General features: G+C 43.6%; 1 protein-coding gene across 4 annotated transcripts in view; it reads left to right on the top strand.

The window, feature by feature from the left end:
• STK32C (serine/threonine kinase 32C) overlaps window positions 1-25,722 on the top strand; it is a 165,470-nt gene that overhangs the window by 128,470 nt on the left and 11,278 nt on the right. For all 4 annotated transcript variants that reach the window (XM_028729875.2, XM_077930398.1, XM_077930401.1 and 1 more), the window contains 6 exons: window positions 14,056-14,207; window positions 15,716-15,889; window positions 18,588-18,625; window positions 21,822-21,911; window positions 23,238-23,341; window positions 23,474-23,590. In XM_028729875.2, coding sequence (XP_028585708.2) covers window positions 14,056-14,207; window positions 15,716-15,889; window positions 18,588-18,625; window positions 21,822-21,911; window positions 23,238-23,341; window positions 23,474-23,590 — 675 coding nt within the window. The remainder of the gene's footprint in view (window positions 1-14,055; window positions 14,208-15,715; window positions 15,890-18,587; window positions 18,626-21,821; window positions 21,912-23,237; window positions 23,342-23,473; window positions 23,591-25,722) is intronic.

The following is a 25,722-nucleotide window of genomic DNA, read 5'->3' as shown; positions in this document are numbered from 1 at the left end:
CAGTTCCTCCTCTCACTCTGCCGCACTGCTGAGAAAACCCCCCATTTTGGTAGCAAGCAAATTCCTTGCATGTTGATTGAGTACTATCGCTTCCAAATGCAACAGATATAGTCATGCAGATGGCAGGGTTATAAGTGTTTCGAGTTGGAATGACTGATATCTTTGTCAAAGGAACAGGAAAGATATCTTGGTTTAGCATAGCACAGGCAATTATTTTCCAGTTTTTTGATATTGCTAGCGGATATTGCTCAGAATACAAAATGGTAGTTTTCATTTCTGCGCTATGCTTGTAGACTTGGAATGCAATAGCTCAGGACATGTTATCCAATTATTAGAGGACCTTTAATCTCAGCAAGGCTCTTGGCTTGTTGCGTTAATCCAGACACTCAAGAATAGAGTTATTAAATATCTGGAAATGAAACGTGACTTGTAAGAAATGAAGGTCAGTAAACAGGACACTGTTCAAGAACACAAGGTCATCGGTGGGGATTAGGGGCAGAAGAGGAGGTGAGGGGGACAAAATTAGAGCCTTTTGTATGTGTTACAATTAAACATATGGGGGAGGGCAGTAGGGATGAATGTGTAGCTCTGTCACTGTTTTGTTGCCTTCAAAGTGAACCTATAAATCCAACAGCAGAATATAGAGAAAAGGAGGAGATCTAAGTAAGTTAGAGGAATGGACCATGCACTGGACTTGAACCCTATTGTCTGATGGGTGAAATATAATCTGCCGTTGAATCATAGAGTTGTAAGGGACCCAAGGGCCATCAGGTCCAACCCCCTGCAATGCAGGAATCTCAGCTAAAGCACCCATGACATAGGACCATCCAATCTCTACTTAAAGACCTCCAAGGAAGAAGAGTTCACTACCTCTCATGGGAGTCTGTTCCACTGCTGAGCAGCTCTCACTGTCAGAATGTCCCCCCCCCCAATGTTTAGTTGGAAACTTCTTTCTTGTAATTTGAAGCCACTGCTTCAAGTCCTACCCTCCAGAGCAGGAGAAAACAAGCATGTTCCCTCTTCCATGTGACAGCCCTTGAGATATTTGAAGATGGCTGTCATATCTCCTCAGTCTCCTCTTTTCCAGGCTAAACATACCCAGCTCCTTCAAGCACTCCTTGTAAGGCTTAGTTTCCAGACCCTTGATCATCTTGTCAACATCCTTCTTAAATTGTGGTGCCCCGAATTGGACACAGTATTCCAGGTGTGGTCTGACCAAGCCAGAATGGAGTGGTACTATTACATTCCTTGATCTGGACAATATACTTCTGTTGATGCAGCCCAGAATAGCTTTAGCTGTTTTTGCTGCTGCATCACACTGTTGGCTCATGTTAAGCTAGCAGACCCTTTTCACATGTACCGCTAGTTAGCCAGGTGTCCCCCATCCTATATTTGTACATCAGGTTCTTCCTGCCTAAGGACAGATTTCAGTGTTTTTATATTATATTGCTTTGACTAGTCTAATCTGTAAAACTGTTTGTTGGACTCACAATGCCACTACTTAAGCAAAGTAGGCCTGGGTCTGGTCAGTGATTGCCTGGGAACCACATGGACACCACTTTGGGTTCCATGTTGGGAAAAGGTGGGATAGAAACAGAAGTTAATAGAAACAAAAGGCAGTCGTATTGCCTCTTGCAACTTTTTGTTTCAAGGAAATTAATCACCGGCTTCTCTGCAACAAAAGATTCCCAGCATTGTTTCCATGACTAAGACATATAAAACATAATGGCTAGAGAGGGATCTCTGCATTCAGTGATCCTGTAGTTCCACTTGTTTATGCTCAGAATTTGGTACTGGCCATGTAATTCAGTGTTCTGTGAACCTCAGCTTTACTTTGAGGAAGTTGTTTCCCGTCCCTAAGGTTGTGGAGATAGGCTTGGAAATACATGAGCAGTGCCTGGTGAAATCTCAGAAGCAGGATTCCAAACAGTCAGGTAATGGAGCTACATTACCTATCATGGTGCTTTACAGGATCTCATGAGTGAATAAAGCTGGCTGAAATAATCAAAGTAAGCAAATGTATGCACATATTCTGAATGCAAATAATCAACGCAGGTGACAAAATTCAGTTTGTTTTTCAGCACAATTTTTTATTGTTAAATTATTTCTCAAGGAACCAACTCAGGGGCTGAAGATGTGGCCTTTCTCTGGAAAAAGTAGGTTCTGGATGAGGTCTGACTGTTTTCTTTGCTGGATAGTTTGTTGGTAAAAGCTTGAAGGATGCTCTAGACCTGGCTGGATTCTTGGTTTCTCCCGATTCTGGCTTGATTCTACCTACCTGCAATGCTTTCTGTATCCCTATTATTCCTTCTCAACCTGTGAGAAGGCATTGCAAGAATCCTGCACAATCCCTGTCCTAAAGAAACTGCTTCAACAAACATTGCCTATTAATGAAAGATGTAGCAAAACGATACATGTGGAGCACCAGGGGAATCATAGTATAATCTGTTATGTACACTGACGATTTATTGTTAGGTGCATTGACTTATAGTGGGGATTAACAATCAGCAGCCCTAGGCTGAATCTTGACTGAGGAAGACCATCAGCTGCTTTCTCAATGCAAACTAACCCTACCCTCTTTTCACTCCCTTTGTCCCACATTTCTGGATCTCTTCTGACCATTTCCACCTAAACTTCCCAGTTATCTGCTACAACCTTCCACTGTAATTGTATTCCACCACTGTCATGCACTTGAGGGTGATCACTGTCATGCACCCCCAAAAGATCAACAACTTGACACCACCAATCATCCAGATTTTCACTTCTCTTTTAGGGTTTCAATTTCTTAATTTTGGATTTAAAAAAATAGGGGGCTTCTTATACATGGAAAAATATGGTAATTATTGAATGTGTTTAGCTGCCTCATGTGGAGTCAATACCATTGGTCCATCTAACACATCTGTCCATCACCTACCCTGACTTGCAGCAGCGCTCCAAGATCTCAAGCAGAGCTCTTTTTCAGTCTTCATAGCTGAGCTTCTAGAAATACGTGAGGATTGAATTTAGGGACATCTGAATGTGAATAATGTGCTCTGTTATTCACCCAAGGGTCTTAATGACTGTTTCATAATTAGCCTGCAGATGAATGTAGTGCTGACCTGGGCATTATATCAGTTAGTGTATTCAGGGGAGGAGAGGTGGAATGGGGTCTAGCAGGTTCCCTAACCTTGATGTGAGGGATTCCAGTTAATGAAATATACATAACATGAGAAGAAATATATTTTCGTGAATTGAGCTCTGCTGATTTAGGAATTGACAATATTATGAACTGCAGAAACTCTTCATCATGTAGAGACATTGTATATATTTTTATTGCTCACTTTCAAGTATAATTGAAAAAGATTTTCTGTTTATTCTTTCCTGGTATTGGAAATTTTTAACATGTTTCTTCCAACAACCCATTTAGGAACTGAAGTTTTAAATTCTGCATGTTTTCCCTACTGCTGGCAAAGAATCCCAAATAATACTGAGATCATTTTATTAACAATAGCTGCATTATTATGCCAGCTGCTCTTATCTTATGGGCTTTTCCCTCCCCTCTAAATATGCCTCCTTTTGTCCCTTTTTAAATGTTTTTTAGTTGAATATTACTTGAAATGCAATGAACGGTTGCAATTTGCAATTCCACTCAAAGGTAATTTTTGGGTTGTCTGGATGTGAGAAGCGTTATAGGAACCACTGTGATTCTTGAAATGATGCATATTCAGTCTATTTCCACTGCAATCTGCAAACCATTTGCTCAGAAATAGCTTTACCGAACAATCTTCATTCATAAGGAATAGAAATCTGCAAAATGCGAGTAGTTACACTTTGTGCAAATGTGAACCCAGATGGCATTAATGATATTGGGTAGGGAAGGGACCAGCAATTGGAGGCATCAGAGCCAAATCTGGACCTCTGAAGGGTACAGTCTGACGCACGAATACTTCAATTCAAAAGCAAAATAGAAAAAAGAAAAGTGCATGGAGGGAGTTATGGCTCTGACATCAGTTCTTGCTGACATATCAGTTTGGCGAACTGTCAGGCCACCAGTCTCACCCTCTCCTCAGATTTGATCTCTTGGGAGACAAGAGGAAACACCTTGCTCAAAAGATATGTCTGGACAGCAGATTTTCAGCATAATCCTATGCATTTCTACTCCAAGGCAAGCCCTATTGTGTTGTTCAGTGAGGCTCCCATACCCACTTACCTGGGATTAATCCCCAATTGAACTCAATGGGACTTCCTTCTGGGGACAAAAGTATAGGATTCCACTGTTAGGCTGCAAAGTGGACCAAATTTCAGGGCAGCCATGTATGCCACACTGTGTCCTGTGCAGGAAGGATGGGACTAAGGCATAATTAAGTCAACCTACCATTCATTTTTAGAGGGATGCTTGTGCTTTAATATTACTTCCTTGTTAAAGATCCTATGTCACTTACACATGAGGAGGAAATTAATATTGAAACCAGTGGAACCTAGACCTGTTGGGGTGCCTAGGAGGTCATGTGGGCAGTGCCTGGGTCCCTATCCACCTCCCTTTTTGGTTGTGATACTAAGTCAACCACTCTGTGGCTTCTTTCTCTCTTCAGTGAAGGAAGAGCAGAGGATTACACACATTGTTCACCAAAATAAAACTGTAGCAATCACCCCAGCATCATATGGTGAGCCTCATAGCTGAGTGAGGTTTTGAGCCCTTGTCTTTCTATGCTTGGTTTACCCCCCCCCTTCTGTTTCATCTCCTTGGAAACAGAGGAAGGATCTACTGCTAGTGATTTCTATGACTGGCTAAGCCGAGAAGATGGACAGAAGCCTCTCTGTCTCTGAACGTGCATTGACATTTTTGTGGGTGACAGGACAAAGATGGGACTATGGCGTAGGAGGTTTCAGGGGGTTCGGAATCTTGGCAGGGCTATGCCACAATTTGCCCATAAGAGGAGCCTCCCTTGCTTAAAATGTATATGTGTATGCCTTTTGCTCTTGGTGCCAGCTGTTATAACTTGTTCATAACAGTTAATTAATTCACGCCTGAGTTGATTAATCCACCATTTAAACCGATTAAAGCTTTTAGCCTGACCGCAAGCCTGCCTTGCCATACCTGTGTGACATTGCAGCTCAGCTTGCAGTGCTAGCAATGATAATCACAGCAACTCTCTTGTCCGTGGTGGCTTGTGCTCCATCTCAAGCAGCCATTTTCTGACATGGTGATTCATCAGATCTCATCCAGGTAAGGCTGCAGTCCTATGCAAGCTTACTTGGGAGTGAGACCCAAGTGAAAGGAAGAGTGTCGTGCCCAGTTTATGATGAAAACAAAGGCATGGCACAATGCTATCCTTAGTCCCATTAAAGTGACTACAGTTGGAGGATAACTTCTGTCCTGAATGAAGTAATTTTCAACCTCTTTATACCTCTAAGTTAATAAAAGCAAAGGCAGATGTGCCCAAAGCAGTTGAATCTAACAGGGGGCTCAATGTTCTCTGGAATAATTATACACAGGATTGTGAACAGGTGTGCATGTTTATCCCTGCCTGCCCAGGCTTAATTCTGCCAATGCTATACAATAATTATTTATAATAATGATCTTTATTGCTTGAAGGGATTTTCTGTATGAAATAAAGAGGCTAGACTGTGGTGAGATCAGTGCTAGATTTAGATGAAGAGAGGCCCTAGGCTGCTACACTTGTGAGGCCCCTCCCCACCCCCCACCCTCACAACTAGAATAAATTGGAAGAGTGTTATAAACAAAATTGAGTGAAGCCAAGGATGATGACGGGTATTTAAAATTCTGCAATTCACAATTTCTCCTCTAAAGGACATAAGATATTATTGTTAAATACCATGGTGATTTTAAAAAATGCATAAAATTAACACTGAAAAACTTTAGCAACACCTGAACTTTGTAAATCTTTTGTGGCCTTCGCTCGAGACTCACCAAGCCTCTTGGCCACACACACACACATTCACTGCTCCTTTGGAACAGTGAGTTGGTGAGGTTGGCTACCTTTTCTATCACAGAAAGTACACACTTCCTCCTTCATTTCTATGGACATTTCAAGGCTGAGATTAAGTCTTTTGCCAGATTTCCCTCCTCACTAAGAGACAGAAAGTGTGGGCAGGCCGCAGGCCAGCTCTTGCTGTTATATACCTGCTGGGATTGGCAAGGCATCTGACCCTCACCTGAATCTCATAGCTCTCCTGACAGGTGATTTGGTCTGCAGCCACAGTGTGGAAATAAAGGATGAGATTGCCCACCAGATACCAGACACTCTGCTATTCAAATTAGGCCCCAGTGTTTTTGTTACAATCCCCTTCTCAATTAAGTAATCAATTTTAATCTAGAATTTAAATTCTCAAAACTTTCTGATTTGTTAATTCGAGCAAGTAAACTACTGCTCTCACTTCATTACAAACAGTATTTCTACCTGCAACACACTTGAGCAAACCTGCTCCACTTCCTTTCACAGATATTTTGTTGCCATTTGCAACTGTAGCTGCCTCTGATTAGTTATCATTTATCTCTTGGGGGAAATAATTAGCATCACATGTCATGTGCCAGTAAGTTGCCGAACCAATTAACCAACTAGAAGGATTACTGTTAATAGCACCAATTTTCCTATAACTTGATATTGCTGGATAGTTTTGATGAACTGCAAAAGCATGTTTAGTTTGCTTTCTGTTGCCACCCTGGAACTTTTCTTTGTTACTGCCACATTGTTTTGTACAATTCCTTGCAAATGAAGGAAAACAATTCTTTTGCTTGTATATGTTGATAATATAATTTTGGTTACTAAGGACAAACAAGATTGTACAAAAACAAGATTGGATGCAGGCCTGGCCAGGACATAGGCATCCTGACTGTGACAAAGGTGACCTGTGTGCTTGCTTGCTTGATTAACAGCTGTTGGGAACTTCAAGGTCCCTGCTCTCCCTTCTTATGGACTGGATCTGGAGACTCCAATAGAGAGCATTCCATGTCAAGAAGGAGGGCAAGAGGGCACCCTATCAAATGACAGGGCAGGAGCTACATGGAGCAGGGCCTTTTCACTGGTGGTGCCCATTGTATGGCTTGCTCTTCCCAGACCTGCTTTCTTTTGGCCTGTATTTTGGAGCTTTATAATTTAAGAAGACTTTGGAGGAACTGGTTGACAAGTCTTATCCGTCGCTGATGTATGAGCAGATTTTATTTGTTGCTATTCTAGGTTTCTGGTGCAACCAAGCTGGTTACTTGCTTTCAGCAATAGGGGTTGCTGTTTGGTAGTACCCAATTGGTTAGCTGTCAGATTCTAAAGCTCCCTATTGGTGGCTCTTAAGTAATTCACAAAATACAGAGTACATTCATAAAACACAGTGTTCATTCATAAAGCAGTAACATAAATCTCCATTGCTACATATTGGGTGTATATTTCAGCAGTTGAACGTATAGGTTTATGGTCATGCTGCAGTGCGTATGCAACTGTGAATAAAAGGTGGCTGGGCTCATTGTCTCAGGGTTTGGGGGGGGGGAGAGGTGACAAAACTAATTTCCAGTAAGTGCCCCCCTTTATTTCCATAACAAGTCCTTGAGTCTGTACTCTGAATATTGACACCAGGGATCTAGAAGGTGCAGGGCTTGTCAGTCCAACCCCTGCACAGTCTCATCAGGGCTGACCTTAAGGCAATTGGAGCAATTGGGCCAAATTGGGCCCCGCGTGCCACTCCTAAGTGAGCCCCCGCACCAGGGCAATCTAGATGGATTTTATTTATATGTATAAGATTTTGCAGACTTTGGCTGTGAACTGGGGGCCTACAAAAAATAATTCAAGTTGTGCCCCAGTGCTTCAAATTGGGCCCCACTGGCTAGCCGTGAGTCTCATAGTTGCTGGGGCTAAGTTGCCCTGCCCTTGCATGAAGTCTTGGGTTTACAGTTTTGGGAGAGGGGAGACTGTGGCACTGGGGAAAGGGCAGGCTGGTGAGACCCCCTAGACTTAGAGGCCTGAGTTGTCCTGCCCTCACATGAAGTATTGGGTTAGCAATTTTAGGAGAGGGGAGACTGCCCGCTGGGGAGCAGGTGGGCTGACGAGGCCCCCTAGATTTAGAGCCCCAAGTTGTCCTGCCCTCACATGAATTATTGGGTTTTCAATTCTGGGAGAGGGGAGACTGTGGCACTGGGGAAAGGGCAGACTGGTGAGGCCGCCTAGATTTAGAGGCCTGAGTTGCCCTGCCCTCGCATGAAGTATTGGGTTTGCAATTTTGCGAGAGGGGAGAATGCCCGCTGGGGAGCGGGATGGGCTGGTGAGGCCCCCTAGATTAAGGGGCCTAGTCTTCAGCCTACTTAGCCTTTACACTGGGTTGAGATAGAAGGGAGAAAGAAACATCCATTTGCAGTTTTCAGCATACAAACAATGACTCGCACGGCAGCAATATGCAACCTCTAGGTTCAGAGACACAAAAATACCAATTGCTGAGGAACAGCACCATGAGCGGGCTGTTGCTTTTCTTCCCTGCCTCTGTGTGCTTGCCAGGAGCATCTACTACGAGAACAGGATGCTGGGCTGGATGAACCAGAAGGCCTCTCTTCTTAACCATCATTTTCACTCTTCAGCAATGGAATGTAAGAACATAAGAAAAGCCCTAATGGATCAGGACGAGAGCTCATCTGGTCGAGCATCCTGTTCTCACAGCAGCAAACCAGATGCCAATGGGAAGCCTGTAAGCAGGACCTGTGTACAGTGGCATAGCGTGGGTTGTCAGCACCCGGGGCAAGGCAAGTAATTTGTGCCCCCTAACCTGTGGATTTGCGCCCCCTAACCCTTACCCCCAGATGTTGTGCCCGGTGTGGCCGGCCCCCCCTGCACCCCCCACGCTACGCCACTGCCTGTGTACAGCAGCACCCTCAACACACTCTGGTATTCAGGGATGTGCTGCTTCCAACAGAGCATAGCAGAAGAAGAACTGTTATTCTCAGATATGTAAATCTAAGGTAGGGCTGCCATACACCCGGATTTCAAAAGTGGACTTGACGTCCGGGTGGGGATTTCCGAAAGGTGACCACAGATATTATACCATATGACATCTTCACAGCACCTATGCTTCCCATACAGGATGGCATTCCTCAAAACTAGATTTCTGATCACTTTGACATCCCATCCTTACACCAGACAGATTTGTACTGTATTCAGAATCCAAGGGTGTTTTTATACTGGAGATATTGTTTGTGGCAGCAGGTTGTACGTTAGCATTTGATCAATGTGCATCTGCCCCAGTAGATTCTCCTAATCATTTTACATTAGATACTCCTAATCATTTTCCAAAACAAAGCCTGGAAGGTAATTCCAGAGAGTAATTTAGCGTGAAGATGGGAACAGCCCTGTCAGAGTATTGTCAATGCCCCAGGTTAGACATTGAAAAATCATCATGTTGAATTATGGTGAGAAGCTAAAAAGTAACATGACTGCCCCCAGGTCCATTCTTCTCCAAAACTGAAACCTTACTAGGAGGATTATAACACCTTCACTCATTCAGATTGTCAGCAGTTACCCAAGTGTCACTTCTCAAATTGCAATGGTTTTTTTTACTCATGGAAGTACTTCCCCCAAGTCATTCGTGGAATAGAAATGATATTGTGTAAAGACTGTAACCATTATTTGCTAAGACCTCAGCAGTGGCTTCTCTCTACAATGGAAGATATAAAACACAATTCCTAATCGAGAACTGACTGGATGTATCTTTGAAAATGTCAGCATTCTCTCTATTGTGTCAACACTGAAATCGTCGACCTTTTGTTGAAAAGGATGCTTCAGTTTATAAGAATAGGCTGTGATGTGAAGAGGGAAATATAAAAGGCATCCCACTGGTTATATACAGTGGTACCTCTGGTTACGTACTTAATTCGTTGCAGAGGTCCGTTCTTAACCTGAAAGTGTTCTTAACCTGAAGCACCACTTTAGCTAATGGGGCCTCCCACTGCTGCCACGCCGCTGGAGCACGATTTCTGTTCTCACCCTGAAGCAAAGTTTTTTCTTTGTACCCAAGGTACTATTTCTGGGTTAGCGGAGTCTGTAACCTGAAGCATATGTAACCTGAAGTGTATGTAACCTGAGGTACCACTGTATAATGATAAATGTAAGACAATCACATTGCAGAGCATTCAATTATCTGAACAGTATGCATATAAAAATCAGTTCCAATAGCTTTCTAAGGATATATCCCATATAAAAACTGCCATGCTGAGTCAAACCAAAAGGCTATTTAACTCCAGAAGTGGCCAGTCAGATATTAGTTTATTAGTTTATTTCCATTTATTAATTGCATCCAGCAAAATTCCTCATCACCATTTAACAAGAGACAACACTAGCAATAAAAACAATTACAACAACTTCACCTATAAAGCAATTACAACCATTTCAAATATAAATCAAACAATTTCAAATCTCATATGGATACACACTGCAATAAAAGAACTTCCACTTGAAAACCCTTTCCAACAAATTTTATGAATGGAGATTTTTGTTCCAGGTTTTCAAAAGGCACCAAGGAGACAATAATAAATTGATGGTGCCTGGGAATCAAGTTTGCATGAGTCAAGTCTTTGCCTACCCCACATCTGTAGTTGGGGGACAGGTGGGTGCGGCTTGCCTAAAATGGCCACATTGACCAAATGGGGAGGCTTCAGGGGGCCTTTGGGTCACTCCTTCATGGTGTGATGAGAGCAAGGACCCCAGGGTAACTGGTTGTGGATGAGCTTGCTGGAGAGAGATAGAGATTGGAGCAGGTGTGGCTGTGGGAATGTGACTTAACTTGACTTTGGGTGACAGGTGGGATGCTGGAGAGAGCATATATGGTAAGGGCATAAATACAGCCCACAAACCCCTATCTAGAGTGGTTGGTGGACATTTTGTGCTTTTGCTATTTTATATTGTTTTGATTATATCGATTGTACTTTGGGGGCCTTTGTTTCAGAAAGCTCCATATAAACAAACCATAACCAAATGCAACATCACTGGAACAGAGGTGGGTTGGGATGGAGTAGACAGAGAAAAAGAAGCAATATATGAGACAGATTCTCCTGTGATCCATCCATTGGAGGGCTGTGCTTGTAGCTATTTACCAGCAGAATGTTGTCTGCAGGGATCTAGTTTATACTAGTGATGTGTGTGCTATAATGGTGCTGACATTACTACTGTCAGATTAATTGAACATTCGGCCCAGAGCCATGTGTACCATCAGGCACTGATTCTCCAGAGTCCGGAGTGGGATCGTTCTTAGCCTGCTGGCTTACCAACCAGAGATCAAACTCTTTTATATATGTGATGCATGAACTCTGCCACTGAACTGGAGTCTCTTCTACAAGCTAACCCTATATATATTATTTGATTTTTTTGTTTTGTTTAGTGTACATGCCTGCTCCTGCCAACCTAGCAGTTCAAAAGCACGTCAAAGTGCAAGTAGATAAATAGCGGGAAGGTAAACGGTGTTTCCGTGCGCTGCCACTCATGCTGGCCACATGACCTGGAAGCTGTACGCCGGCTCCCTCGGCCAATAAAGCGAGATGAGCGCCGCAACCCCAGAGTCGGTCACGACTGGACCTAATGGTCAGGGGCCCCTTTACCTTTACCTAGTGTACATGACTATTAATTAATTATTTGTTAGTTCAACACAGGGGTGTTTTACTGGAGGGAGGATTGTGTCGATAGAGTAATGTGGTGGATTTAAGGAGATCGTTGAATGATTTTGTGGGGATGTCTCCGTTTTGTGGAGTGTGAATGTGCATGCAATTTTTGTGTGTGTTTGCAATGCACTTTTGGTAACATTTATGAAATGCTGATGATATATTGTAATGATGTTGCATTTTGATGCGTCAGTATATTTTCATATTTTATATATCATTTGTGGCTAAGTCCCTTGTTTAAAGATATTTAATTATGTTACTTAAAATGTAGAATTATTAGTAGTAAACTTAATGTGGCTTGGTTTTGAATGTGTATTGCGTTTCCTGTATGGGATTCGTAAATTGCTTAGGGATTTTCTGTTGAAATATGAAGCGGTGTGTAGACAAACTAAAGGAATTAACAAAGAGCCTTGCACGCCCACACATCTAATTATTTTGCAAACAAGATTTAATAATTCTCATGATGTCCGTGTGTGCCACTCTAATTGGTGTTTCCCCCCTCCACTTTCTATTATATTTGCTCCTTCTACTTCTAATGCATCCATAGTAAATTTCACGTTATATGCTGTTAGCAATTTACAGTTTGTTAATAATGAGGAAAGGTCGTGCTCCTTGTCTTGCTCTGCACATTTGTGTCTCATTCTCACTGTTGACTTCAGCAGGCAAATGAATATTTTCCAACTGTTCATCCAATGTTACCTTCAGGTCACGTTCAGCTTGCTTGTTCTTGATGAGCAACGTGCATGAATGAACTGTCAGATTAATTTTTCAGAGGCACGCACTGCTTCATAAGCATAAGCACATCTGCTAATTAAAAGAAGACTGATGTAATTGTGCCTGATATAGAATTGTCATCGACTCATTTCCAAATAGTTACCTTGTAATTAAGTGTTTCATTAGTGCTTAAAAGGGGCCTAGGAAGACATAAAATGCAGTCCAAAGTAAAACGTTTGCCAGGGAATATAATAATTGGCGCTCACCGGTTTTTGCAGCTCTCTACACAAGATTTACTTATTTATTTATAAAGCCAGATGAACTTCCTGATAGCCGCAACTGCTAGCATTAGTTTTGATTCCCGGAAAAGCATCTCAAGGGCAGCACATATCGACTTGGTTGCCTGGACGTTAATGGAATTAATTGGCTAATACGAGTAGATGTTTCTGCCTGATGAACTGCAGAGTTTATGTAGTTGTATGAAGGACGAAGTACAGGTGGAGTTTAGCCAGATGCAGCCATTTAAAAATCTGCTGGATTGATTCTATGTGCAGTCCTACATTTCAAGTAAGTGAAATGCAACCCTTTCGATTCTGCTTTTTTGTTTTTTAAGGAAGGGGCTATAGATCAGTAGTAGAAAACCTGCTTGGCATATAGAAGGCCCCAGGTTTCTCTAAATAAAAAGATTTATCTGCCCATCTTTCTGGTGGCATCCCCTCCCTGCCTCTATTCCACACACCCCCTTCCAACAGGTCCCCAGTGCAGCTTGCAAAAACAAATGAAAACAAAAATATCTAAACAAGAACATTAAAACCCCAGAATATTAAAAGAGCAGCATTAAAGCAGTCAATTAATGTGCATGTGAAAATAGGCTCTGGTGGATGAGAACAACAGTGGGTCCAATAGTCTAGAAGGTGGTTTCTGCTTGTGCATTAAGAGGAAAGTAAGAGGCAGACAGGGGTCATCAACCTGGGAAGGTAGCCCATCTAGGAGAAGGAAAACTCTAATCCTAAACCTAGTGTACATTTTCTCGTGTCCATCTTGTGGACATCTTCCCAACAAAGGCTTTTAATGATGCTGGAGACCAGTGCAGCTTGGAATCTACACATATCTAAGCCATGCTTATAGATCCAGTGCTTTTTGCCACTTGATAAAGTGACATTACCAGATGTTGACTCCCCCCCCCCTTTTTTAGAGTATTCAATCTTTTGACAAGGAACAGACTTTGAATTCATTTTCCCTCAGAATTTTGTGCACTTATACATAATGTTTCCTGAGTGATGATGTGCTTGACTCTGCAATTTTCTGCTACTGCCAATTTCCCCAGGATTTTGATTGGATTGCAAAGTATTTCCTATGAGCACTTAGGGATAATGCTCATAGCTTCTGCAAGTGTGATCGCTATTTGGTAGCGCTGCATATCAGCGCCTTGCCCATAGCAAACTGGTTGTGAGCAAATACTACTGGACATTTTGCCAACTACTGGAAACCTATGTTGTTATAGAGTGCATGCTAAAAGTCTAATTCTGTGGCAGGGATCAACTGCACATGCCTGGCTTGCTGAGACAGGCCACATGATCAGGAGCAACCATGTCCTCTGTGACCATGAAAATGGCCTTTGTATTTGCACAATGCTGCAACAGCTGGGAAACCAAGGAAATTGAAACATATGAATCTAAATGCCACGTTCTCTCTCTTTTTTTGGTGACATCAAGGTGTGCATTGTACAAAAGAGAGATACAGAGAAGATGTATGCCATGAAGTACATGAATAAACAGCAGTGCGTTGAAAGGGATGAGGTTCGAAATGTGTTCAGAGAACTGGAGATCCTGCAGGAAATTGAGCATGCCTTCTTGGTGAATCTCTGGTGAATCTCTTATTTTCTTTTATTTATTTTAGTGATGGGTGGGAGGTGATTCTGTTCCACCAACTGTGCCTAGGACCATGTTAGTCTTAGAAGAAGCGGGTTTGGGGACACAGCAGTATGCAAAGTCTTGTTTTCAAAATGCCATAATACATAACAGGAGATAGCAGAGTCCTTAGACAGCAGCAAAGAAAAAGTAGCATTATAGAAGTCCATAGTACCACTACTAGTAGGTTCAGAGGGGTAACTGTTTTAAAAAACCCTAATTAAGCTTTAGGACACCCTCTGAAAAAGAAAAAAAAGATTTGGGGGTTGATCCAAGTTGGGTGTCCCCTGGATGGCTTTGCCTAGTCCTAGCTTTTCACAGAAGCAGCTTGACAGGTGGGGCAGAGCCACTCTGCTACCTTCCCAGCAAGCCGGTCTCTGTTGCTTAATAGCAGGGACAAGGGAAGGGCACTGGATTGGCCAACGCCCCTCCCACCTTCACCTTCACCCTCCCAATGAGCAGCAATGACCCATCTGCTGGGAAGGTTGCATAGCGACTCTGTCTCACCCAGGGAGCCACTTCCATTTTTTAACCCTTGTTTCCTAGCCATTTATATCATCATCAAGATGCTCTAACCTTCCATGGTGAGTCTCTGTTGCCCACTGGCTTCCACGTTTAACCATTGCTCAGCTCTACATTGTCCAGTACAATTGTACCTTGATTGTAGAATGCCTTGGTACTCGTACCTTTCGGCTCCCGAATGATCGAAACCCGGAAGTCAGTGTTCCGGTTTTTGAACATGTTTTTGGAAGCCGAATGTCCGATGCGGCTTCTGCTATTGTTTCCGGCATGCCTGCGCAATCGGAAGCCAATCGGAAGCCGCCCCTTGGTTTCCGAATGTTTTGAAAGTTGGAGGGACTCCCGGAACGCATTCTGTTAAAAAACCAAAGTACGACTGTATAAAGAATATCTCCAGGCCTGGGATGCCCTTCAACTCCTAGATCATCAAGAGGCTAGATAGCAGCAACTCCAGCTTGCCAATGAATCATTCGCACTGATGGCACTGGTTTTTGTTTAATAATGAAAAGAGACAGCCTGCTTGATATTCTGGTACATTATTGATTATGCCTGGAAAAAAATGAGTGTGGAATGATCATATTACAGAAGCCATGTGACTGAGCCAGATATAGAAGCGGGGATTATATGAGCAAGGTAAAATTAACTGGGACAGCTGCTCCTCGCAAGATATGAAACAGGGACCTGTTCATATAATCAGCAAAACAAAATAACAAAATTGATTTATCTAGAACAAATATAGGATGGCAATGGACAAAAAGAGACTCGGAGAAATTCACGGGTTATATTTAGATATATAAATATTGAAGATGCCTACTTATTGTTCCTGCTTTGCAGGTGCATGGGTAAGTGAAGTGGGAAAAGAGGCCTCTCATTTGTTAGCACCGCCTGTGAAATCTGAATGGGTAGTCCACAGTTTGCTCAACTCACCTTTGCTAATTTTCCGCAGGTACTCATTTCAGGATGAAGAAGACATGTTTATGGTAGTGGATTTACTCCTGGGTGGTGACCTACGTTATCATCTCCAGCAAAACGTGCAGTTCACCGAGGAAACGGTGAAACTCTATATCTGTGAGATGGCATCAGCTTTAGACTATTTGCGCAGTCAGCATATTATACACAGGTAACAGCACAATCTGTTATTCCCAGCTGTTGGGAACTGGCACAGCTATCAAACAAATCGGGCTCCTTTGAGAGAGCTTTTGAGCTGGTTGCAGCTAGTGCAAGTCCCCACCCCCACATTCGATCTGCGGCCCAATTAGGCCAGATGGCTCCATGCCTGTCCTGATCTGGGTCTGATCCAGCCCCTGAGCTGAATCAGGGGCCTGGCAAAGCACTAGGCTATTAAAAACATGTGAGGAAAAGGAGGAGATCCAGGTAGAGACTTTCACCTGCACTATCTCTTTCTTCCCCCCTCTCATCACCTGACCACATATTTAATTGGGGTTTTAATTGGCCCAATTTGGTTTGAGATGTGGGATTTGTCCAGAGCAGATGCACAGTCCTAGATTCAGCTAGGTGGAATCTCGGCAAGAAAACAGACCAATAAATACTGCCAATATAAATATTGGCAGTAAATGCAGCGATGGAGCAAGCCGACTGGGTGCCTCCAAGGAGTCTGCCTGCCACTTCCCACTCAGCCACTCTACAGCTGAGGGGGAGGCAGCGGGCAGCGCAGAGCCTGCGGGCGCTCAAGCCACCGCGTCACTCCCAGGAGAGACGCATGGCTTGGGCACGCTGCAGGCCCCACAGTGAATAATAATAATAATAATAAATTTTATTTATATCCCGCCCTCCCCATCCGAAGCCGGGCTCAGGGCGGCTAACAACAATAAAACAGTACAAAAGTACAACATAAACAACATTCTAAAATCATTCATTATAAAAATTAATTAATTCAAGCCACTGGCAGCCATTGAGCCAGAGCTCCGCGAAGATTGCTGAAGGAGGGAGTCAGGCTGTGCCCTGGCCAAAGGCCTGGTGGAACAGCTCTGTCTTGCAGGCCCTGCGGAAAGATGTCAAGTCCCGCAGGGCCCTGGTCTCTTGTGACAGAGTGTTCCACCAGATCGGAGCCACAGCCGAAAAAGCCCTGGCTCTAGTTGAGGCCAGCCTAACTTCTCTGTGGCCTGGGACCTTCAAGATGTTTTTATTTGAAGACCGTAAGTTTCTCTGTGGGACATACCAGGAGAGTCCCGTAGGTCCCGTAGAGGCGGTCCCGTAGGTACGAGGGTCCTAGGCCGTATAGGGCTTTAAAGGTTAAAACCAGCACCTTAAACCTGATCCTGTACTCCGCCGGGAGCCAGTGCAGCTGGTATAGCACTGGGTGAATGTGATCTCGCAGCGAAGACCTCGTAAGGAGTCTCGCTGCAGCATTCTGCACCCGCTGGAGTTTCTGTGTCAGTCTCAAGGGCAACCCCACGTAGAGCGAGTTACAATAATCCAGTCTGGAGGTGACCGTCGCATGGATCACAGTGGCTAGGTCAGGGCGAGAGAGGTAAGGAGCCAACTGCTTAGCTTGGCGGAGATGGAAAAATGCCACAGTGAGTGCTGCCCACCATTTTGTCACCCCCCTGAGTAAGGAAACCCGGGCCGGACCGCACCTACCTCACCCCCCCATGCTACACCCCTGAGTAAATGTCAGGAACTGGGGTAAGGAGTAAAGGTAAAGGTAAAGGGACCCCTGACCATTAGGTCCAGTCGTGACCAACTCTGGGGTTGCGGTGCTCATCTCGCTTTATTGGCCGAGGAAGCCGGCATACAGCTTCCAGGTCATGTGGCCAGAGCAGCACACGGAAACCTATTTATCTACTTGCACTTTGACGTGCTTTCGAACTGCTAGGTTGGCAGGAGCAGGAACCGAGCAACGGGAGCTCACCCTGTCACGGGGATTTGAACCGCCGATCTTCTGATCGGCAAGTCCTAGGCTCTGTGATTTAACCCACAGTGCCACCTGCATCCCTTTGGGGTAAGGAGTAGGTCAGCAAAGGTAAGCGAAGTCAACTCTTTATTCAAAGAAATAAAAACAGCACGGGTCTAGTGATCACAGGAACTCTTCCCAGTAGGTCTTGCCACAAAGAGATAGTTGTGAGAACTGAAGGTCCCCACTTTCCTACCACTCCTCCCCTGGTTCCTTCCCCCAAAGCCTAAGATTCTATAGCCTTGTCTCTTGTTGCTCCACCCTCTTCATTCCTGGGAGATTAGGGAGAGGGAGAAGGGAGGAGAGCTGGTCACTGCAGGAAAGGGAGACTTCCTGGATTCTTCAGCAGCCTGACTCATCTCTGCTTCCTTCCTCCAAGTCTGAATTGCTCTCTGCCCCAGCATCTTCCTGCTCAGTAAACCCTGTTGCCTCTCCAGCTTCTGACACCTCCTCCTCCCAGTCTGTCCCCTCTTCTTCCTCTTCCCACTCATTGTCACCCCACCACCAATCTCCTGGCTCTGAACCTTCTTCCCATGCAGGATCCCTTGGGGGTTCCCCTGCTGGTGCCTCCCACCACGCCTCTGCTATATTATAACATTTAAGGAAATGGGAGATCCATTCACAAATCTCTGTTGCCTCTTCTTAGGTCCTGAGAAAACTGGATCTGATCTCAGGCTGTGTTCAGAACATAGCATTCTCTTGTTTACTGAGCCTGTTTTAAGGTGTGTGTTTTTCAAATCAAGCTTCCTCTGTGAGTTTCACCCCACCGTCTTTTCTAATTGCACTGGGCCATATTTTTGAAAATCTCAAAACAACAACAACAACCCACTGTTTGGTAGGCTCATGAGGCATTTTGCATTTGCCTTTTCCAAGTTGTGCATAAATGCTTGTTTTTGCTTTCCAGAGACGTGAAACCAGACAATATTCTCCTTGATGAACAAGGTATGGGGGAAATTGCTAATTATGTCTATTGCTTCTGCCTCTGAATAGTCTTCACCCCCTGGTTGTTGTTTTTTTGTCTTTTGCATTCATTTACGTCTTCCGATTTATACTGCAGTTCTGTGGTTGTGAATGATAAATAGAAGGTTATGGGATCGAAAGCAAATCGATTCCGTTCATCTGCCGTCAAGACTTGTTTCAGTGAAGAATTAGCAGTAATTGACATTGACTGGTAGCTACTATTACTCATTCCGGAAAGCTTTTTCATAAGTGCAGCTGATATGTAATTCCTCTGCTGATATAGAAACCTTGCACAAAGGTACATATTTATACATTTATTTTTTTAAAAAAATAAGTTTTGACATCTATGTGCCTGCTTGGGTAGGCAGAGGCAAGAATAAAGTGTTCTGCTGTGATTAAATTTCTGGTTGGCAAGCCAGGAATAAAGGAAGAGTCCACAATTCTGCTTGGTTTTGAGAGGATAAGGGTTGTGGCTCAGTGGTAGATCACATGCTTTGCAGACCAAAGGTTCCAGGTTCGATCCCCAGGCTGGGGAAAGACCCTCACCTGAAACTTTCAAGAGCCACATCCAGTCAGTGTGGTTACGGAATACTCTTTTCTGAACTGTGTAGATGATAGGAAGGCATCTTCCTGTGACACCCACATGGAGCTTCATCGGAACAGAGGCTTCCACTTCCACTTTAGTATTGGTGCTCATCCTCATGTGGGGCTCTGTGTCTATATCAACGATCCTATGAATGCAACACAGCTTTACAGCAGGAGCTATTCAGAGCGTAAACATATCACCACATGCAGGTTGCTTTCCTGGAGTTCTGCCATCCATATGTAAGGTTTGGGATGTTGGCCTTTCAGGAACTGGTTGGATGAGAGATTATGAGAGGCTTCAGCAGGAGAAGACGAAGGCTTTGAGCCAGGGGAGAGTGGTGGGTCACGGAAGACAGATCAGAGGATGAAGCTGGGGGCAGAATGGTTAGATGCTGAAGCAAGCAACAGGCTTCCGTGGGTGAGAGGAAGAAGATGCAGAAAACACTGAAGATGTAGGACAGTCAGCTGAGGAAGAGGTAGGGACAGAAGCTGCAACAGATTCACAGGAGCCTGCCAGTCTTACTGTATTCAGCTTCCCTTCCCCTTGTCTCTAAGGGCTTGGAGAAGGAGACTTAGGTGGAAAAAGAGAAAATAAAATACAGGAATGTTTTGCATTAGGGGAAATTGCTTGCAAAAGTGAGTATGTTAGCCAAAACTGCATACAAAGATGTGTTTACTAGGAAAAATTCAGAGTAAAACATTGATGATTTTTCATTATTATTATTTTTAAAAATGCAAATTGCTGCCTAAATGCAGAGAACCAAATTTAAGATGGGAAAAATGAGAACTGAAATGGCAAGATTCACCCATCCCTATCTGCCATGGAACTATGCAGACTACAGGACGTATCTTGGGCTCCAACTACAAGGGATGATGGCAGACCTCTACCGTTAAAAGCTGTACTTTCCCAACCAGGAGTGCTGCAGTGTTTGTGTCCCTCTGTGAAATCTAATGTGCTAAATGGGTGCGAAGACAGTGGGGAGGAGAGTCCAACTCCTCCTGCCTTTGGGAGCTTTAAATGCCATTCCCAGACCCAGCTTTACATGACTTTGGTAGAACCACATTTAAAAACACCGGCTCAGTTATATTTAGTCTGAGTCATCTTTTCTCTGTAATGAAACTCCTTCAAGAACCAAATAGAGAGGGTGGCACATTTCATCCTTTTCAGCGTGAGCTTTGATTTGATGGCACTTGAATGAATTCATGCAATGTGTGATTCTAATGGTTTGCAATCGGCGGCTGGATGATTTGTTCATGTGTCCCCCTGGTGGTGTCTTCAGCTCTTTTTCACTCGGGCAACAGCACATTCCCATATCCAGTAGCTTTTCACAAGCCAAGAAAGAGAAGTGGCAAAGGTGTGGCCTACTGTGACCCCAGTCTTCTTAAAAGCTTTTATCCTACATGTAAACATGCATAAGCCTACATGCATTTAAAGTGCTGTAGCTTATGCGTTAGTTTATCAACAGAGAAGAGGTTCAAGCAAGCTGGTTTTTTCCTACTCTTGTTCTAAGGAGAATCCTGGGAAGAGCATGTCCTTTTGCTAGTGATGCCAAGGAAAAGAGTTAAATGAAAGTGATGCCTGTTGCAGAGCATATTGACGTAATTTCTAAATTACATACCATAAGTTGGCCAAAATACCAAGTTGTCATCTTGACCCATTGTAAAAAAAATCTCAATGGATCAGAACAACAACTTCTATACTAAAATTACCACGATTAGTTCACAGTGCAATATGCAGAGGTGCTTCACAATTCTAGATTTACATAAAATGGTATTATTCTTCCTCTGATATATGTTAATCTGGAATTTTTAAAACAAATTCTAGAAAGTCTTGATGGAGCATCCCTCCCTTTTTAAAATGTATTGACGTACAGGTTGAATTCATAAGATAATGAAAAATAATTCCAAATCTAGGCAATTTTTGTGGATCCTTATTCCCGAGTCCTAATTTGCTGTCATTATCTGCAAGCTTCCGCTACCTGTTTTATTTGCATAACATAAACCACATGGGAGCACAGAGTAAGGTTACTTAAACCGACTGAAATCAATATGCCTAAGCAACCATGTTTTGGATTAAGTTCTATTCTGCTTCTAAAATCCAGATTTTTTATGATTCTAGAATTTTTTTTACCAGGATGAGGCAAATGGAAAACAGAGAACACTGGGGAAATTGTGGAAGAGTGGCTTATTGGTGTAATGAAGCCTCATTCCAAACCACTAGAAAGCCTGTGCAATCTTCCTTCAATGGTGGATTTGCCAGATGTCATCAATATGTGCCCACACTTTTTTTCTGAATTCACAAGGACTAGAAACTTGTGTTTTAAAATGAAAACTGAGTTTTTTTTAGCATGCTGAATTCTACAGCAGACACCAGATTCCATGCATAATGCCTAATAGCCAGACATAATTCTTATACAGCAGCTTTATTTATCTTAATAAGAGCTAATATTGCTTGCCAGCCAGCTACAGAAAATATTTGGGGATGGTGTGACTACATGCATTAATGTTGTCCTCTGAAGTAGTTTCTTTCTGGACAACTTGGACACTTTGGGTTTTCATTCTAAAAATATGTGCTGGTTTTCTTCCTTTTAAGGCCATGCACACCTAACAGATTTTAATATTGCAACAATCATCCGTGATGGTGAACGAGCAACCGCGTTAGCTGGGACTAAGCCGTATATGGGTAAGCCAAACCTTGCCAGTTTTAAATAATAACATATTTTATCATATTCTTCCTGCATAAAACTGTTAGGATTCCCTGTGTAGCTTTCCCCCTGTGCCAGTTAGAACTGACCACCTCAAGATCTTTTATTAATGGTGCGGAAACTCAGGCAAAACACTTTCCCCCTGAACAACCAGCAAATATACAAAACCCAAAAACATTGAGCAAAAAATCCCTTCAGACACAATTAAAAACAGCACTTTAAATAACAGGACTGAAAAAAAAAAAGAAGAGGACTCAGTCAAACACTTGAGTAAATAGCAAAGTTTTAGCTGCCTCTGTAAACAGAAACGCTCCTGGATCTCATTTGACAGAGCGTCTCATGGAGTGATCTGGTTTGTACGTCACAGTATTCCAGTCTATGGGACATGCACTCCCAGCCACTTTGTTCCTTCCTGTCCTTTTAGCTCGGAGCAGCTTCTAAACCAAGGTTTGGCTTAAGTGTGACAGCCAAACCCGGGCTTGCAGTTAAGGTTTATTCTTGGTTGCAACTCATGGTTCAGAAGACACACTAAACCAAAGCTTGGCTTAGCTCAGCATGGCACGCAAGTTAAGGAGAAAAGCAGCTGCAAGCTCCTCTCTGGGAGCTCACACTTTTGCACAAATTAGTCTGTGACTGCAGAGAATGTCCTGCTTCTGGTAACTACGGATCTTGAGTATGGCTTCCATTGATGACTGGGGCATGTGGGCAAGTACATATGGAAGAAAAGAGTCCTTGACGTCCCTAGGTCCTAAGCCAAACTTTAAAGGTCAAAATGAGCAGCTTGATTTGAGCTTGAAAACAACCTATCCCCTCCCCAAGCCTCTGAGGAAAAACATTTTCAGAGCTATGTATCTTATTCTTGTTTCAAGAGGACTGCAGTCCTGTACCCACTAAACCTGGCAGTAAATTCCACTGAAATGAGCGGGGTGTACTTCTGAATAGACATTTACAGGAATGCGCTGTTAGTTTACAGCCAGTTTCATAGAAACCAGGGTGGTATTTCTCATCTGGTTTCCCAACATGAAGGTCATAGCCGGTAACCAATAAGGGAAGAGGCCAGGCCGCAGGGAGGTTGGCGCATTGTGGGTGCAGCAGCAGAGACAATCAAATACCCCGACTGCTGCTCCTGCCCCAGCCTCTCTCCTGCCTCTCCCCTCTCCCTTTTGGTTACCGTCAGTGATCCCTGCATTGGGAAGCCAGATGAGCAATGCCACCCCATTCTGCTCTGCTCCACTGCCTGCTACTGACCAAAGCCAAAACGGATGGAGGCATTCAGTAGTGTCCCCCCTTCTTTATCTTTTCAGCTCCGGAGATCTTTCATTCCTTTCTGAATGGTGGAACTGGTTACTCCTTCGAAGTTGACTGGTGGTCCCTGGGAGTGATGGCATACGAGCTCCTCCGTGGATGGGTATCCTGTTCTTTAGTGTTTAAAAAAGATTGTTTGGCATTATTTCAGTGCTTTGTGTTCCTCAGAAGTAAGCCTGGGATTCCACCCACCCACCCCCGGTTTTTCAATATCTTTTTTCCTTCTTTTTCTCAGAGGCCTTATGACATCCACTCTAACAGCCCCGTGGAATCCTTAGTTCAGTTGTTCAGCACCGTGAGTGTCCAGTACGTAACAGGATGGTCAAAGGACACGGTCGCCTTATTAAGAAAGGTAAATAACTTATCTATCCGGGAAGGGTTGCAATTATTTATTAGCACAATGCAAATAGTAAGGGCCTTGATCCAAGGAGACGTGCTCATGCTAACTTGCCTGCATGTTGCTGCACGCATGTATCTGTGATTGCTTGGTCTCCAGACAGATGGCACCCTGTGCATTGTTTCCAATGCAATGCCAGGAAGCAAGCTATGCATCTCTGGGATTTGAATGCAGAGCTACTCTGCTTGGAACAATATTCACAGTGCCCTTTTGCTCAGAGGCTTCTCAGTCCAGACTATGTGCCACTCCCTCTAGAGAAGAACCATAGCAACGTCCAACCTAGTGGATGCTGTAAACTTTCACCAACCTAGTGCCCTTTAGATGTTTTTGACTACAACTCCCATCAGTCTCAGGGGCACCATCTGGAGAGCACCAGGTTGGCAAAGGCTGCTCTAGACTGGGTGCCATTGTTGAGATTCGTGGAATTAGCACGCTAAGGAAAAGCCTATGAAATAGACAAGTGAGGTGATCCTCCAGCTCCTGATCTGCTTTCTGGTGTGACTCGAATTCATTTACAGCTGTTCTCTTTGCAAGGCTTAAATATTACCAGCCAACAATTATTAGGTTATATTTTTTTCACTCATAAACATTAGGACTGTGCACGGATATCCCCCACACAAGATCTACACTGCGGCCCTGTTCTGTGGGCCCTGGATCAGACTCGTTTGCCCTGTATGCCACCCACCCTGCCCCAAATCCACCCCAAAGCAATTTGGGGGCAGAGCTAAGGGATTTTACAGGGTTGTTTTTTTTTAAATGCTACTTCAACATATGGTTAAAATAGGGTTTAAAAATACAGTTAGAAGGAGGGTGTACACCAGCATTGCACAGGATTGGATCCTCCCACTTAATAGCAAGCGGATCCAGTCCTGCATGGTGCTGCTTCGGGGGAAGGAATAATGCAACCGCCCAGTTGGTCCCTTATTTTTTAAAGCTTCTCTTCCATGCCTGCCTCTCCTTCCTGCTTGGCACCCTGCCCCCCCCTCAAACAGCTCCAAAGAAGCTTGACTTGGCTTTGGGCTTTGGGCTTTGGGCCTTGAGTGAATCCATTGCACAGCCCTAATAAGTGTTAGTAAGAAGCTGTGGTTATTATTATTACTTAACAGAGCAATTGTTTACATGTGAACAAGTTCTGATGTACATCCAGAATGCCCTTACCTGCAAGGCCTGTCCCCATCCTTTCCCTGGAGGAACTGCTCCCAGGTTATAGATCAGGTTCATCAACTGAAATGAAGGAGATAACTGATATGAATATCTGGGTGTGTACAGAATTCAGCATTAGCATGATAATTATGGAAAGCAGTAGCCAATTATTGCAACTTCTTGTAAGTTCGGGGTAGAGTGCGGGTGTTTGGAAGCCTAGTAGTTTGTCAGAATTATCACTCTCTAATAGTGAATTCAGGTGCTGAGTGCTGACAGCTACAAAAGGGGGGTGGCGATGGGAAAGAAGAGGGAATGTGCTCGGGGAAACCCCAAGAGTTTCACAAGTCTAGACAAACTTCAGAAACAAAACCCCTCAAAGGAGAACTGGGCATGCTCAGTAGCCATGGGCTGTCAAGTGTCATTTGGAAAAGAAGAATGAAAAAACCTGGGATTAGGATGGAATGGAATGTCCTGTAGTACAGCTGGCTGGCTGGCTGGCTGGAACCTTGAGCACAAGTCCTGTTGTTAGGAGATAAGGATACGTCGCAGCATTCTGTTGCCGGCTCCACCTGTAATATCTTAGAGGCAACGTGGAGGAGAGCAATCCAGGCTTCCAGTGGCTTTTCTGTATAGCCCCTTGCACTCAGATAAAGAAACTCATGTTCATTTTTCAGTAACAGTTACCAAGTAATATGTGCCTCATTAGATAACGTTTTCCTATTTCTGTGAGAGAGGAAACTTGTCATTCTGTGTTTATAAATGTTGGATAGTTTTTAAAAGCTAGATTTCAGCATCCTGTTAAAAATATATATAAAAATGCATAAACCCAACAGTAATAGCAATTGAGCATCTCCAGTGTAAACCAATGGAAGGTGGACAATATACATAATTAAAGTTTGATTTTTAAGTGGAGTTCCATTATGAAACAATTCTATTGAAACTTG

The sequence above is a fragment of the Podarcis muralis genome, chromosome 6 (assembly GCF_964188315.1).
Source record: "Podarcis muralis chromosome 6, rPodMur119.hap1.1, whole genome shotgun sequence".
NCBI classification, from domain to species: domain Eukaryota; kingdom Metazoa; phylum Chordata; class Lepidosauria; order Squamata; family Lacertidae; genus Podarcis; species Podarcis muralis.
The sequence above is the reverse complement of the archived record's forward strand: the minus strand, read 5'-3'. Positions and strand labels throughout refer to the sequence as shown.